General features: G+C 50.1%; 1 protein-coding gene across 2 annotated transcripts in view; it reads right to left on the bottom strand.

The window, feature by feature from the left end:
* Positions 1 to 11,098, bottom strand: part of LOC112253286 (ectodysplasin-A) — a 28,432-nt gene extending 17,334 nt beyond the window's left edge. For both annotated transcript variants that reach the window (XM_042303519.1, XM_042303520.1), the window contains exon 1: positions 10,614 to 11,098. In XM_042303519.1, the coding sequence (XP_042159453.1) occupies positions 10,614 to 10,934 (321 nt within the window). In that variant the 5' untranslated portion in view covers positions 10,935 to 11,098. The remainder of the gene's footprint in view (positions 1 to 10,613) is intronic.
* Between the last annotated feature and the right edge of the window lie 1,792 nt (positions 11,099 to 12,890).

The raw sequence follows: 12,890 nt of genomic DNA, 5'->3' as shown, positions 1-12,890 counted from the left end.
TTGCAGACTCCATCAGGTTTTCTTCCAGAATGGTCCTGTATTTGGCCATCTTCCCATCAATTTTAACCATCTTCCCTGTCCCTGCTGAAGAAAAGCAGGCCCAAACCATGATGCTGCCACCACCATGTTTGACAGTGGGGATGGTGTGTTCAGGGTGATGAGCTGTGTTGCTTTTACGCCAAACATAACGTTTTGCATTGTTGCCAAAAAGTTCGATTTTGGTTTCATCTGACCAGAGCACCTTCTTCCACATGTTTGGTGTGTCTCCCAGGTGGCTTGTGGCAAACTTTAAACGACACTTTTTACGAAATCTTTAAGAAATGGCTTTCTTCTTGCCACTCTTCCATAAAGGCCAGATTTGTGCAATATACGACTGATTGTTGTCCTATGGACAGAGTCTCCCACCTCAGCTGTAGATCTCTGCAGTTCATCCAGAGTGATCATGGGCCACTTGGCTGCATCTCTGATCAGTCTTCTCCTTGTATGAGCTGAAAGTTTAGAGGGACGGCCAGGTCTTGGTAGATTTGCAGTGGTCTGATACTCCTTCCATTTCAATATTATCGCTTGCACAGTGCTCCTTGGGATGTTTAAAGCTTGGGAAATCTTTTTGTATCCAAATCTGGCTTTAAACTTCTTCACAACAGTATCTCGGACCTGCCTGGTGTGTTCCTTGTTCTTCATGATGCTCTCTGCACTTTTAACAGACCTCTGAGACTATCACAGTGCAGGTGCATTTATACGGAGACGTGATTACACACAGGTGGATTGTATTTATCATCATTAGTCATTTAGGTCAACATTGGATCATTCAGAGATCCTCACTGAACTTCTGGAGAGAGTTTGCTGCACTGAAAGTAAAGGGGCTGAATAATTTTGCACGCCCAATTTTTCAGTTTTTGATTTGTTAAAAAAGTTTGAAATATCCAATAAATGTCGTTCCACTTCATGATTGTGTCCCACTTGCTGTTGATTCTTCACAAAAAAATACAGTTTTATATCTTTATGTTTGAAGCCTGAAATGTGGCAAAAGGTCGCAAAGTTCAAGGGGGCCGAATACTTTCGCAAGGCACTGTACAGGAAGTAGAAAATAACAACACGGCTACATACAGGAAGTAGAAAATAACAACACGGCTATATACAGGAAGTAGAAAATAACAACACGGCTATATACAGGAAGTAGAAAATAACAACACGGCTATATACAGGAAGTAGAAAATAACAACACGGCTATATACAGGAAGTAGAAAATAACAACACGGCTATATACAGGAAGTAGAAAATAACAACACGGCTATATACAGGAAGTAGAAAATAACAACACGGCCATATACAGGAAGTAGAAAATAACACGGCCATATACAGGAAGTAGAAAATAACAAGGCTATATACAGGAAGTAGGAAATAACACGGCTATATACAGGAAGTAGGAAATAACACGGCTATATACAGGAAGTAGAAAATAACACGGCTATATACAGGAAGTAGAAAATAACACGGCTATATACAGGAAGTAGAAAATAACACGGCTATATACAGGAAGTAGAAAATAACACGGCTATATACAGGAAGTAAAACATAACAAGGCGATATACAGGAAGTAAAACATAACACGGCCATATACAGGAAGTAGAAAATAACACGGCCATATACAGGAAGTAGAGTACTGTCAGCATTGTACTGCCCTGTATTATACAGTACAGTACTGTATATATTATGTAATACATGCTACCCAGCTGACCCTACATTATCTAAGACATGCTACCTGACTGGCCCTACAATAACTAAGACATTCTACCTGACTGGCCCTACATTAACTAAGACATGCTAACAAGCTGGCCCTACATTAACTAAGACATGCTACCTGACTGGCCCTACATTAACTAAGACATTCTACCTGACTGGCCCTACATTATCTAAGACATGCTACCTGACTGGCCCTACATTATCTAAGACATGCTACCCAGCTGTCCCTACATTAACTAAGACATGCTAACAAGCTGGCCCTACATTAACTAAGACATGCTAACAAGCTGGCCCTACATTAACTAAGACATGCTACCTGACTGGCCCTACATTAACTAAGACATGCTACCTGACTGGCCCTACATTATCTAAGACATGCTACCCAGCTGACCCTACATTAACTAAGACATGCTACCTGACTGGCCCTACATTAACTAAGACATGCTACCTGACTGGCCCTACATTAACTAAGACATGCTACCTGACTGGCCCTACATTAACTAAGACATGCTACCCAGCTGACCCTACATTAACTAAGACATGCTACCTGACTGGCCCTACATTAACTAAGACATGCTACCTGACTGGCCCTACATTAACTAAGACATGCTACCTGACTGGCCCTACATTAACTAAGACATGCTACCTGACTGGCCCTACATTAACTAAGACATGCTACCTGACTGGCCCTACATTAACTAAGACATGCTACCTGACTGACATGCCCCAGCTGACATTAACTAAGACATGCTACCTGACTGGACAAGCTACCTGACATTAACTAAGACATGCTACCTGACTGGCCCTACATTAACTAAGACATGCTACCCAACTGACCCTACATTAACTAAGACAAGCTACCTGACTGGCCCTACATTATCTAAGACATGCTACCTGACTGGCCCTACATTAACTAAGACATGCTACCTGACTGGCCCTACATTATCTAAGACATGCTACCCAGCTGTCCCTACATTAACTAAGACATGCTACCAAGCTGGCCCTACATTAACTAAGACATGCTACCTGACTGGCCCTACATTAACTAAGACATGCTACCTGACTGGCCCTACATTAACTAAGACATGCTACCTGACTGGCCCTACATTAACTAAGACATGCTACCTGACTGGCCCTACATTAACTAAGACATGCTACCCATGCTGGCCCTACATTAACTAAGACATTCTACCTGACTGGCCCTACATTAACTAAGACATGCTACCTGACTGGCCCTACATTATCTAAGACATGCTACCCAGCTGACCCTACATTAACTAAGACATGCTACCTGACTGGCCCTACATTAACTAAAGACAAGCTACCTGACTGGCCCTACATTAACTAAGACATGCTACCTGACTGGCCCTACATTATCTAAGACATGCTACCTGACTGGCCCTACCCTAAGACATACCTGACTGGCCTAATTAACTAAGACATGCTACCCAGCTGACCCTACATTAACTAAGACAAGCTACCTGACTGGCCCTACATTAACTAAGACATGCTACCTGACTGGCCCTACATTAACTAAGACATGCTACCTGACTGGCCTATTAAACTGCTAAACTAAGACATGCTACCTGATTACATTAACTTGGACATGTACCTGACTGGCCCTACATTAACTAAGACATGGACAACCTTTCATCTGAGACATGCTACCTGAGACATGCTAATGACCCTCATTAACACATGCTACCTGACTGGCTTTTTAACTAAGACATTCTACCTGACTGGCCCTACATTAACTAAGACATGCTACCTGACTGGCCCTACATTAACTAAGACATGCTACCTAGCTGACCCTACATTAACTAAGACATGCTACCTGACTGGCCCTACATTATCTAAGACATGCTAACAAGCTGGCCCTTTCATTAACTAAGACATGCTACTGACGGTTAACTATCTACCTGACCACATTAACACATGCTACCTGACTGGCCCTACATTTACTAATACATGCTACCTGACTGGCTGGCCTCAGTAATCTAGACTGGCCCTACATTAACTGACATGCTACCTGACATGTTAACTAAGACATTCTACCTGACTGGCCCTACATTAACTAAGACATGCTACCTGACTGTATTAACTAAGACATGCTACCTGACTGGCCCTACATTAACTAAGACATGCTACCCAGCTGGCCCTACATTAACTAAGACATGCTGTGGCCCTCATTAACTAAGACATGATACCCAGTACAGACATGCTACCTGTGGCCCTACATTAACTGCTACCCAGCTGGCCCTCATTAACTAAGACATGCTACCTGACTGGCTACATTAACTGACATGCTACCCAGCTGGCACATTAACTAAGACATGCTACCCGACTGGCCCTACAGAACTAAGACATGCACCTCACCAAGACATGCTACCCAGCTGACATTAACTAAGACATGCCTGATCCACATTAACTAAGACATGCTACCCAGCTGGCCATTAACTAAGACATGCTACCCAGCTGGCCCTACATTAACTAAGACATGATAAGCCCCACATTAACTAAGACATGCTACCTGACTGGCCCTCATTAACTAAGACATGCTACCCAGCTGGCCCTCCACATTAACTAAGACATGCTACCTGACTGGCCCTACATTAACTAAGACATGCTACCTGACTGGCCCTACATTAACTAAGACATGCTACCCAGCTGGCCTGTTAACTAAGACATGCTACCTGGGCCCTCATTAACTAAGACATGCTACCTGACTGGAATTAACTAAGACATGCTACCCAGCTGGCCTGTTAACCACATGCTACCTGACTGGCCCTCAACTAAGACATGCTACCCAGCTGGCCCTTCACAAACTAAGACATGCTACCCAGCTGGCCCTGTTAACTAAGACATGCTACCTGGGCCCTACATTAACTAAGACATGCCCTGACTGGCCCTACATTAACTAAGACATGCTACTGTTCCCTCATTAACTAAGACATGCCCTCAGGACATTAACTAAGACATGCTACCTGACTGGCCCTACATTAACTAAAACATGCTACCTGACTGGCCCTACATTAACTAAGACATGCTACCCAGCTGGCCCTACATTAACTAAGACATGCTCTAGTAAACTGCTAAGGCATTACAACATTTTGGAATGTATGTGCTAACCAGAGGGACAACCTTTCATCTGAGCAGGAGGGGAGAAAATATATCTTCAAAGCTGGAGCAAGTGTCTGAAAGCTAACAAGTACTGCGGTATGGCTTTGGTGGTGCGGCACACACACACACACACACACACACACTGGTGGTATGCTGCGCTCCATCCCTCCACCACATGCTCCTGTTTCTACCACTATGTAAACTGTGGCCTCAGTAATCAGCCGTGTTGAATACAGACATGTGGAGGAACAGCATACAGTACAGCCTAGTGAATATGTACAGCTGCAGTGCTCTGTCTCATCATGGCCTGCACCTCGCTGTCCTCACAGAGACAGCATCACCAGCTGGGTGACATAAAAGGCCTGATCCACTCAGGGCCCTCGGGGGGGAAAGCCCCATAGCCTGTTCCACCCAGGGCCCTCAGGAGGGAAAGCCCCATAGCCTGTTCCACTCAGGGCCCTCAGGAGGGAAAGCCCCATAGCCTGTTCCACTCAGGGCCCTCAGGAGGGAAAGCCCCATAGCCTGTTCCACTCAGGGCCCTCGGGGGAAAGCCCCATAGCCTGTTCCACTCAGGGCCCTCAGGAGGGAAAGCCCCATAGCCTGTTCCACTCAGGGCCCTCAGGAGGGAAAGCCCCATAGCCTGTTCCACTCAGGGCCCTCAGGAGGGAAAGCCCCATAGCCTGTTCCACTCAGGGCCCTCGGGGGGGAAAGCCCCATAGCCTGTTCCACTCAGGGCCCTCAGCATTCATCACCCTCTGAAGGAACAGAATGAACACATATCATATCACGGGCCTGGACCTCAACGTGTCTATGAGTGCTGATCTGGGGGGAGGGGTTCTATTGTGGAATGGTGAGCAACATCAGAACAAAATTAACACAGATCAGATGTGACAATAAATGCAGGACTACACATTCAGCCGGAGGCTCTGCACCTGCTGGCTACATGATGACCACATCATCTTCCCACCCAACTCTGCCTCACCTTCCCCCTCTCCTGTTCTACCTCTCCTCCCCTCTCCTGTTCTACCTCTCCTCCCCTCTCCTGTTCTACCTCTCCTCCCCTCTCCTGTTCTACCTCTCCTCCCCTCTCCTGTTCTACCTCTCCTCCCCTCTCCTGTTCTACCTCTCCTCCCTCCCTGTTCTACTTCCCCCCCCTCTCCTGTTCTACCTCTCCTCCTCCCCTGTTCCACCTCTCCTCTCCTCCCTCTCCTGTTCTACCTCCCCCCTCTCCTGTTCTACCTCCCCCCCCTCTCCTGTTCTACCTCTCCTCCCCTCTCCTGTTCTACCTCTCCTCCCCTCTCCTGTTCTACCTCTCCTCCCTCTCCTGTTCTACCCCCCCCTCTCCTGTTCTACCTCTCCTCCCCTCTCCTGTTCTACCTCTCCTCCCCTCTCCTGTTCTACCTCTCCTCCCTCCCCTGTTCTACCTCTCCTCCCCTCTCCTGTTCTACCTCTCCTCCCCCCCTGTTCTACCTCTCCTCCCCTCCCCTGTTCTACCTCTCCTCTCCTCTCCTGTTCTACCTCTCCTCCCTCCCCTGTTCTACCTCTCCTCCCCTCCCCTGTTATACCTCTCCTCCCCTCTCCTGTTCTACCTCTCCTCCCCTCCCCTGTTCTACCTCTCCTCCCCTCTCCTGTTCTACCTCTCCTCCCCCTCTCCTGTTCTACCTCTCCTCTCCTCCCCTCTCCTGTTCTGCCTCCTCTCCTCCCTCTCCTCCCCTCCCCTCTCCTGTTCTACCTCTCCCATCCCCTGTTCTACCTCTCCTCCCTCCCCTCTCCTGTTCTACCTCTCCTCCCCTCCCCTGTTCTACCTCTCCTCCCCTCCTCTGTTCTACCTCTCCCCCTCTCCTGTTCTACCTCTCCTCCCCTCCTCTCCTCCCCTGTTCTACCTCTCCTCCCCTCCCCTGTTCTACCTCTCCTCTCCTCCCCTCTCCTGTTCTACCTCTCCTCTCCTCTCCTGTTCTACCTCTCCTCCCCTCTCCTGTTCTACTTCCCCTCTCCTCCCTCCCCTGTTCTACCTCTCCTCCCCTGTTCTACCTCTCCTCTCCTCCCCTCTCCTGTTCTACCTCTCCTCTCATCCCCTCTCCTGTTCTACCTCTCCTCCCTCCCTGTTCTACCTCTCCTCCCCTCCCTGTTCTACCTCTCCTCTCCTCCCTCTCCTGTTCTACCTCTCCTCCCCTCCCTGTTCTACCTCTCCTCCCCTCTCCTGTTCTACTTCCCCTCTCCTCTCCTCCCCTGTTCTACCTCTCCTCCCCTCTCCTGTTCTACCTCTCCTCCCTCTCCTGTTCTACTTCCCCTCTCCTCTCCTCCCCTGTTCGACCTCTCCTCCCCTCCCTCCCCTGTTCTACCTCTCCTCCCCTCCCCTGTTCTACCTCTCCTCCCTCCCCTGTTCTACCTCTCCTCCCCTCCCCTGTTCTACCTCTCCTCCCTCTCTGTTCTACCTCTCCTCCTCCCCCTGTTCTACCTCTCCTCCCCTCTCCTGTTCTACCTCTCCTCCCTGTCCTGTTCGACCTCTCCTCCCCTCCCCTACCTCTCCTCCCTGTCCTGTTCGACCTCTCCTCCCCTCCCTCTCCTGTTCGACCTCTCCTCCCTCCCTGTTCTACCTCTCCTCCCGTCTCCTGTTCTACCTCTCCTCCCCTCTCCTGTTCTACCTCTCCTCCCTCTCCTGTTCTACCTCTCCTCCCGTCTCCTGTTCTATCTCTCCTCCCCTCTCCTGTTCTACCTCTCCTCCCCTCCCCTGTTCTACCTCTCCTCCCCTGTTCGACCTCTCCTCCCTCTCCTGTTCTGTTCTCCTCCCTCCCCTGTTCTACCTCTCCTCCCTCTCCTGTTCTACCTCTCCTCCCCTCCCTGTTCGACCTCTCCTCCCCTGTTCCTCCTCCCCTCCCCTGTTCTACCTCTCCTCCCCTCCCCTGTTCTACCTCCTCTCCTCCCTCCCCTGTTCTACCTCTCCTCCCCTCCCCTGTTCTACCTCTCCTCCCCACCCCTGTTCTACCTCTCCTCCCTCCCCTGTTCTACCTCTCCTCCTCTCCTGTTCTACCTCTCCTCAACCTCTCCTGTTCTACCTCTCCTCCCGTCTCCTGTTCTACCTCTCCTCCCGTCTCCTGTTCTACCTCTCCTCCCTCTGTTCTACCTCTCCTCCGTCTCGTCTCCTGTTCTACCTCTCCTCTCATCCCTCTGTTCTACCTCTCCTCCGTCTCTGTTCTACCTCTCCTCTCATCCCCTCTGTTCTACCTCTCCTCCCCTCCCTGTTCTACCTCTCCTCCCCTGTTCTACCTCTCCTCCGTCTCCTGTTCTACCTCTCCTCCCGTCTCCTGTTCTACCTCTCCTCAACCTCTAAGGTTCTACCTTTCCTCCCTCTCCTGTTCTACCTCTCCTCCCGTCTCCTGTTCTACCTCTCCTCCCGTCTCCTGTTCTACCTCTCTCCTCCGTCTCCTGTTCTACCTCTCCTCTCATCCCCTCTGTTCTACCTCTCCTCCCGTCTCCTGTTCTACCTCTCCTCTCATCCCCTCTGTTCTACCTCTCCTCCCCTGTTCTACCTCTCCTCCGTCTCCTGTTCTACCTCTCCTCCCGTCTCCTGTTCTACCTCTCCTCTCATCCCCTCTGTTCTACCTCTCCTCCCGTCTCCTGTTCTACCTCTCCTCTCATCCCCTCTGTTCTACCTCTCCTCCCTCTCCTGTTCTACCTCTCCTCCCGTCCCCTGTTCTACCTCTCCTCCCCTCTCCAGTTCTACCTCTCCTCCCTCTCCAGTTCTACCTCTCATCCCCTCTGTTCTACCTCTCCTCCCTCTCCTGTTCGACCTCTCCTCCCCTCTCCTCTCATCCCCTCTGTTCTACCTCTCCTCCCCCTCTCCTGTTCGACCTCTCCTCTCATCCCCTCTGTTCTACCTCTCCTCCCCTCTCCTCCCCTCTCCTCTCATCCCCTCTGTTCTACCTTCTCCCTCTCCTGTTCGACCTCTCCTCCCTCTCCTGTTCGACCTCTCCTCCCCTCTCCTGTTCGACCTCCTCCTCCCCTCTCATCCCCTCTGTTCTACCTCTCCTCCCCTCTCCTCTCATCCCCTCTGTTCTACCTCTCCTCCCCTCTCCTGTTCTACCTCTCCTCCCCTCTCCTGTTCGACCTCTCCTCCCTCTCCTCTCATCCCCTCTGTTCTACCTCTCCTCCCCTCTCCTGTTCTACCTCTCCTCCCCTCTCCTCTCATCCCCTCTGTTCTACCTCTCCTCCCCTCTCCTGTTCTACCTCTCCTCCCCTCTCCTGTTCTACCTCTCCTCCCCTCTCCAGTTCTACCTCTCATCCCCTCTGTTCTACCTCTCCTCCCCTCTCCTGTTCGACCTCTCCTCCCATCCCCTCTGTTCTACCTCTCCTCCCCTCCTCTCCTCCCCTCTCCTGTTCTACCTCTCCTCCCCTCTCCTGTTCTACCTCTCCTCCCCTCTCCTGTTCTACCTCTCCTCCCCTCTCCTGTTCTACCTCTCCTCCCCTCTCCTGTTCTACCTCTCCTCTCCTCCCCTCTCATCCCCTCTGTTCTACCTCTCCTCCCCTCTCCTCTCATCCCCTCTGTTCTACCTCTCCTCCCTCCTCTGTTCTACCTCTCCTCCCCTCCTCTGTTCTACCTCTCCTCCCCTCCCCTCTCATCCCCTCTGTTCTACCTCTCCTCCCCTCTGTTCTACCTCTCCTCCCCTCTCCTCTCATCCCCTCTGTTCTACCTCTCCTCCCCTCCTCTGTTCTACCTCTCCTCCCCTCCCCTCTCATCCCCTCTGTTCTACCTCTCCTCCCCCTCTGTTCTACCTCTCCTCCCCTCCCCTCTCATCCCCTCTGTTCTACCTCTCCTCCCCTCTCCAGTTCTACCTCTCCTCCCCTCTCCTGTTCTACCTCTTCTCCCCTCCCCTCTCCTCCTCTGTTCTACCTCTCCTCCCTCTCCTCCTCCTCTGTTCTCTCATCCCCTCTGTTCTACCTCTCCTCCCCTCTCATCCCCTCTGTTCTACCTCTCCTCTCATCCCCTCTGTTCTACCTCTCCTCCCTCTCCTCTCATCCCCTCTGTTCTACCTCTCCTCTCATCCCCTCTGTTCTACCTCTCCTCCCCTCTCCTCTCCTCCCTGTTCTACCTCTCCTCCCCCTCTCCTCTCATCCCCTCTGTTCTACCTCTCCTCCCCTCTCCTCTCATCCCCTCTGTTCTACCTCTCCTCTCATCCCCTCTGTTCTACCTCTCCTCCCCTCTCCTCTCCTCCTCTGTTCTACCTCTCCTCCCCTCCCCTCTCCTCTCTGTGAGTCAAGGTGTAGTTAGAGTAGGCTACTAATAGAGCTACTCAAAGCTACACAGCTCTGATCAATGACTTCCAGCTCATTCACACACCTCAGTGACCAGAGAACAGACCTGATCAATAACTTCCAGCTCATTCACACACCTCAGTGACCGGAGAACAGACCTGATCAATAACTTCCAGCTCATTCACACACCTCAGTGACCGGAGAACAGACCTGATCAATGACTTCCAGCTCATTCACAGTGGACGGAGAACAGGTTAATAAACAACACAAATGCATCGCTGCATACTTAACCAAACTACGTTTCAGATCTTTAGACTACAGATGACTGGTCTGATCCAGACCTAGGCCAAAATTATTCAAATGCTAAAATGGAAACGAAATAGGCTCATGACTAAGTGTTGTAAATAGAAGCAGTTCTGATGTATCGCATGTTTGGGGAGAGAAAGAGTGCATGTATGGTTGCTATGGATTCTGTACCACTCTTATGTTTTGATTACCTCGTGACCCTGTGCCCGGGCGCCGGAGGGGATCAACGGGTCGGTCACATCCGTTCCACCGAGGGTCAACTTTTCGTCCACTCCTCTCCGCAGAGAAATCTCCCGCTTCACTTCGGACCGGAGATCCAGGTAGCACAGCAGCGTGATCACGTGCAGAGACAGAGACAAAATAAAGAAGCCGAGGAAAACCACACTGATGTTGCTCACTCTGCTACTTCTTCTGTTGTGGGTTTTGCACGTATTGATGCACGTGCATGACGACGGTGATCCGGTCAACAACACTTTGTCCGGAAAATCGTCAATCGAACCATCGCATGCCATTATCACACAAAGTGTCAGGGAGTTGCGTTGGTTTATCTAGGCATAATCAGCACGTTGGTTCCACCGCTACTCACGAGACTTGATCCTCATGCCAACATAGTAACAACGATACTACAAACTCCGGTCAGTGCAAACTGCACGCGTCTCTCGTAGTGACACAAAAGGTCGGAGTATTGAGGACCACGCCTTCGGAGTATCTGATTGGTTCCCGTTGTGGTTCCCCTTTCTGACTCCGCCCACATGTTGTTTGACGGAAGCTGCCACCAGCCCCGAGACCGAGGCTGATCTGTGACCAGTTTGCCATTTTTCCTACTACCAATGGTTAATGTTTGGCGTTCTGGAGAGTGTGAACTGATCCTATAAAGGCAAACGCTAAAGTTAAAGAAACAGGTATGGCTCTGGTATCTACAGGACTTTAGCGACATCTGCTGGACAATGGTCTCTCCGGCAACTAATGTGATGTGCATTGATTATGCACTATTTTCATGCAGGAAGCAGTATTATCTATCTGATCACCCCAAAATACTTCACCTCCCTCTTCTATATGCAATAAATATTATAACCCTGCATAGTCCTGACCGTACTCAACATGGGTGACCAACTATTCATTTTTAGTAGGCCAGGTAGGATCAACCTGATCCAAGCCATATAGCCTAGCGGTTAGAGCGTTGGGCCAGTAATAGAAAAGTCACTAGTTTGAATCCCCAAGCCGACAAGGTGAAATGTCGTCCGACGTGCCCGTGAGCAAGGCACTTCAATCTAATTGCTCCAGGATCGCCGTGGATAATGTCAGAGCCCGGCTGTGATCCCACTGGATCGCCGTGGATAATGTCAGAGCCCGGCTGTGATCCCACTGGATCGCCGTGGATAATGTCAGAGCCCGGCTGTGATCCCACTGGATCGCCGTGGATAATGTCAGAGCCCGGCTGTGATCCCACTGGATCATAATGTCAAATCTGTGATCCCACTGGATTTATAATGTCAGAGCCCGGCTGTGATCCCACTGGATCTCCGTGGATAATGTCAGAGCCCGGCTGCACTGGTGCAGTGGATAATGTCAGAGCCCGGCTGTGATCCCACTTTCATAATCAAATCAAAGTTTATTCGTCACCTACACAGATCTCCAAGATGTTATTGCAGGTGCAGTGAAATACTTGTGTTTCTAGCTCTAATAGTGCAGTAATAATACCTAGCAATACAAAACAAAGAAAAGAAAAGAAAGAAAATTGTCAGAGACCGGAATATGTGCATATTGTTTTGCATATGGTTTATATATATATATATATACAGTGGCCAGTTTATTAGGTACACCACTCTGTTTACAAAAATCATTTGCTCCTACAGACAGTGCGTCAGGTGGCTGTGGCTCTCTCTATAAAGCATCAAGGCATTTTTTTTTTACCTTTGTTTTACTAGGCAAGTCAGTTAAGAACAAATTCTTATTTTCAATGACGGCCTAGGAACAGTGGGTTAACTGCCTGTTCAAGGGCAGAACGACAGATTTTGTACCTTGTCAGCTCGGGGATTTGAACTTGCAACCTTCCAGTTACTAGTCCAATGCTCTAACCACTAGGCTACCCTGCCGCCCCAAATCCAGTTACTGGATGTTAGAATGGATAAAACGAGTGACTTTTTGAGCGCAGTATGATCATCAGTGGCAGTATCTCAGAAACGTCCGGCCTCTTGGGCTTTTCACGCACGACAGCGTCTACGGTTTACAGAGAATGGTGCGACAAACAAAACACATGGAGTCAGCGGTCCTTCACGTTAATGACAGAGTCAGGATTTTGGCACAAGCAGCATGAGTCCGTGGCTAAATCCTGCCTGGGGTCAATGGTACGGGTGTGGGGAATGTTTTCCTGGCACACGTTAGGTCCCTTGATGCCAATTGAGTAACGTTTCGATGCCCCAAAGAACTTAGGCTGTTCTGGAGGCAGAGGGGGGTCCGACCTGGTA

This window comes from Oncorhynchus tshawytscha, linkage group LG21 (genome assembly GCF_018296145.1).
Source record: "Oncorhynchus tshawytscha isolate Ot180627B linkage group LG21, Otsh_v2.0, whole genome shotgun sequence".
NCBI lineage: Eukaryota > Metazoa > Chordata > Actinopteri > Salmoniformes > Salmonidae > Oncorhynchus > Oncorhynchus tshawytscha.
This window is presented reverse-complemented; position numbering and strand designations above follow the sequence as displayed.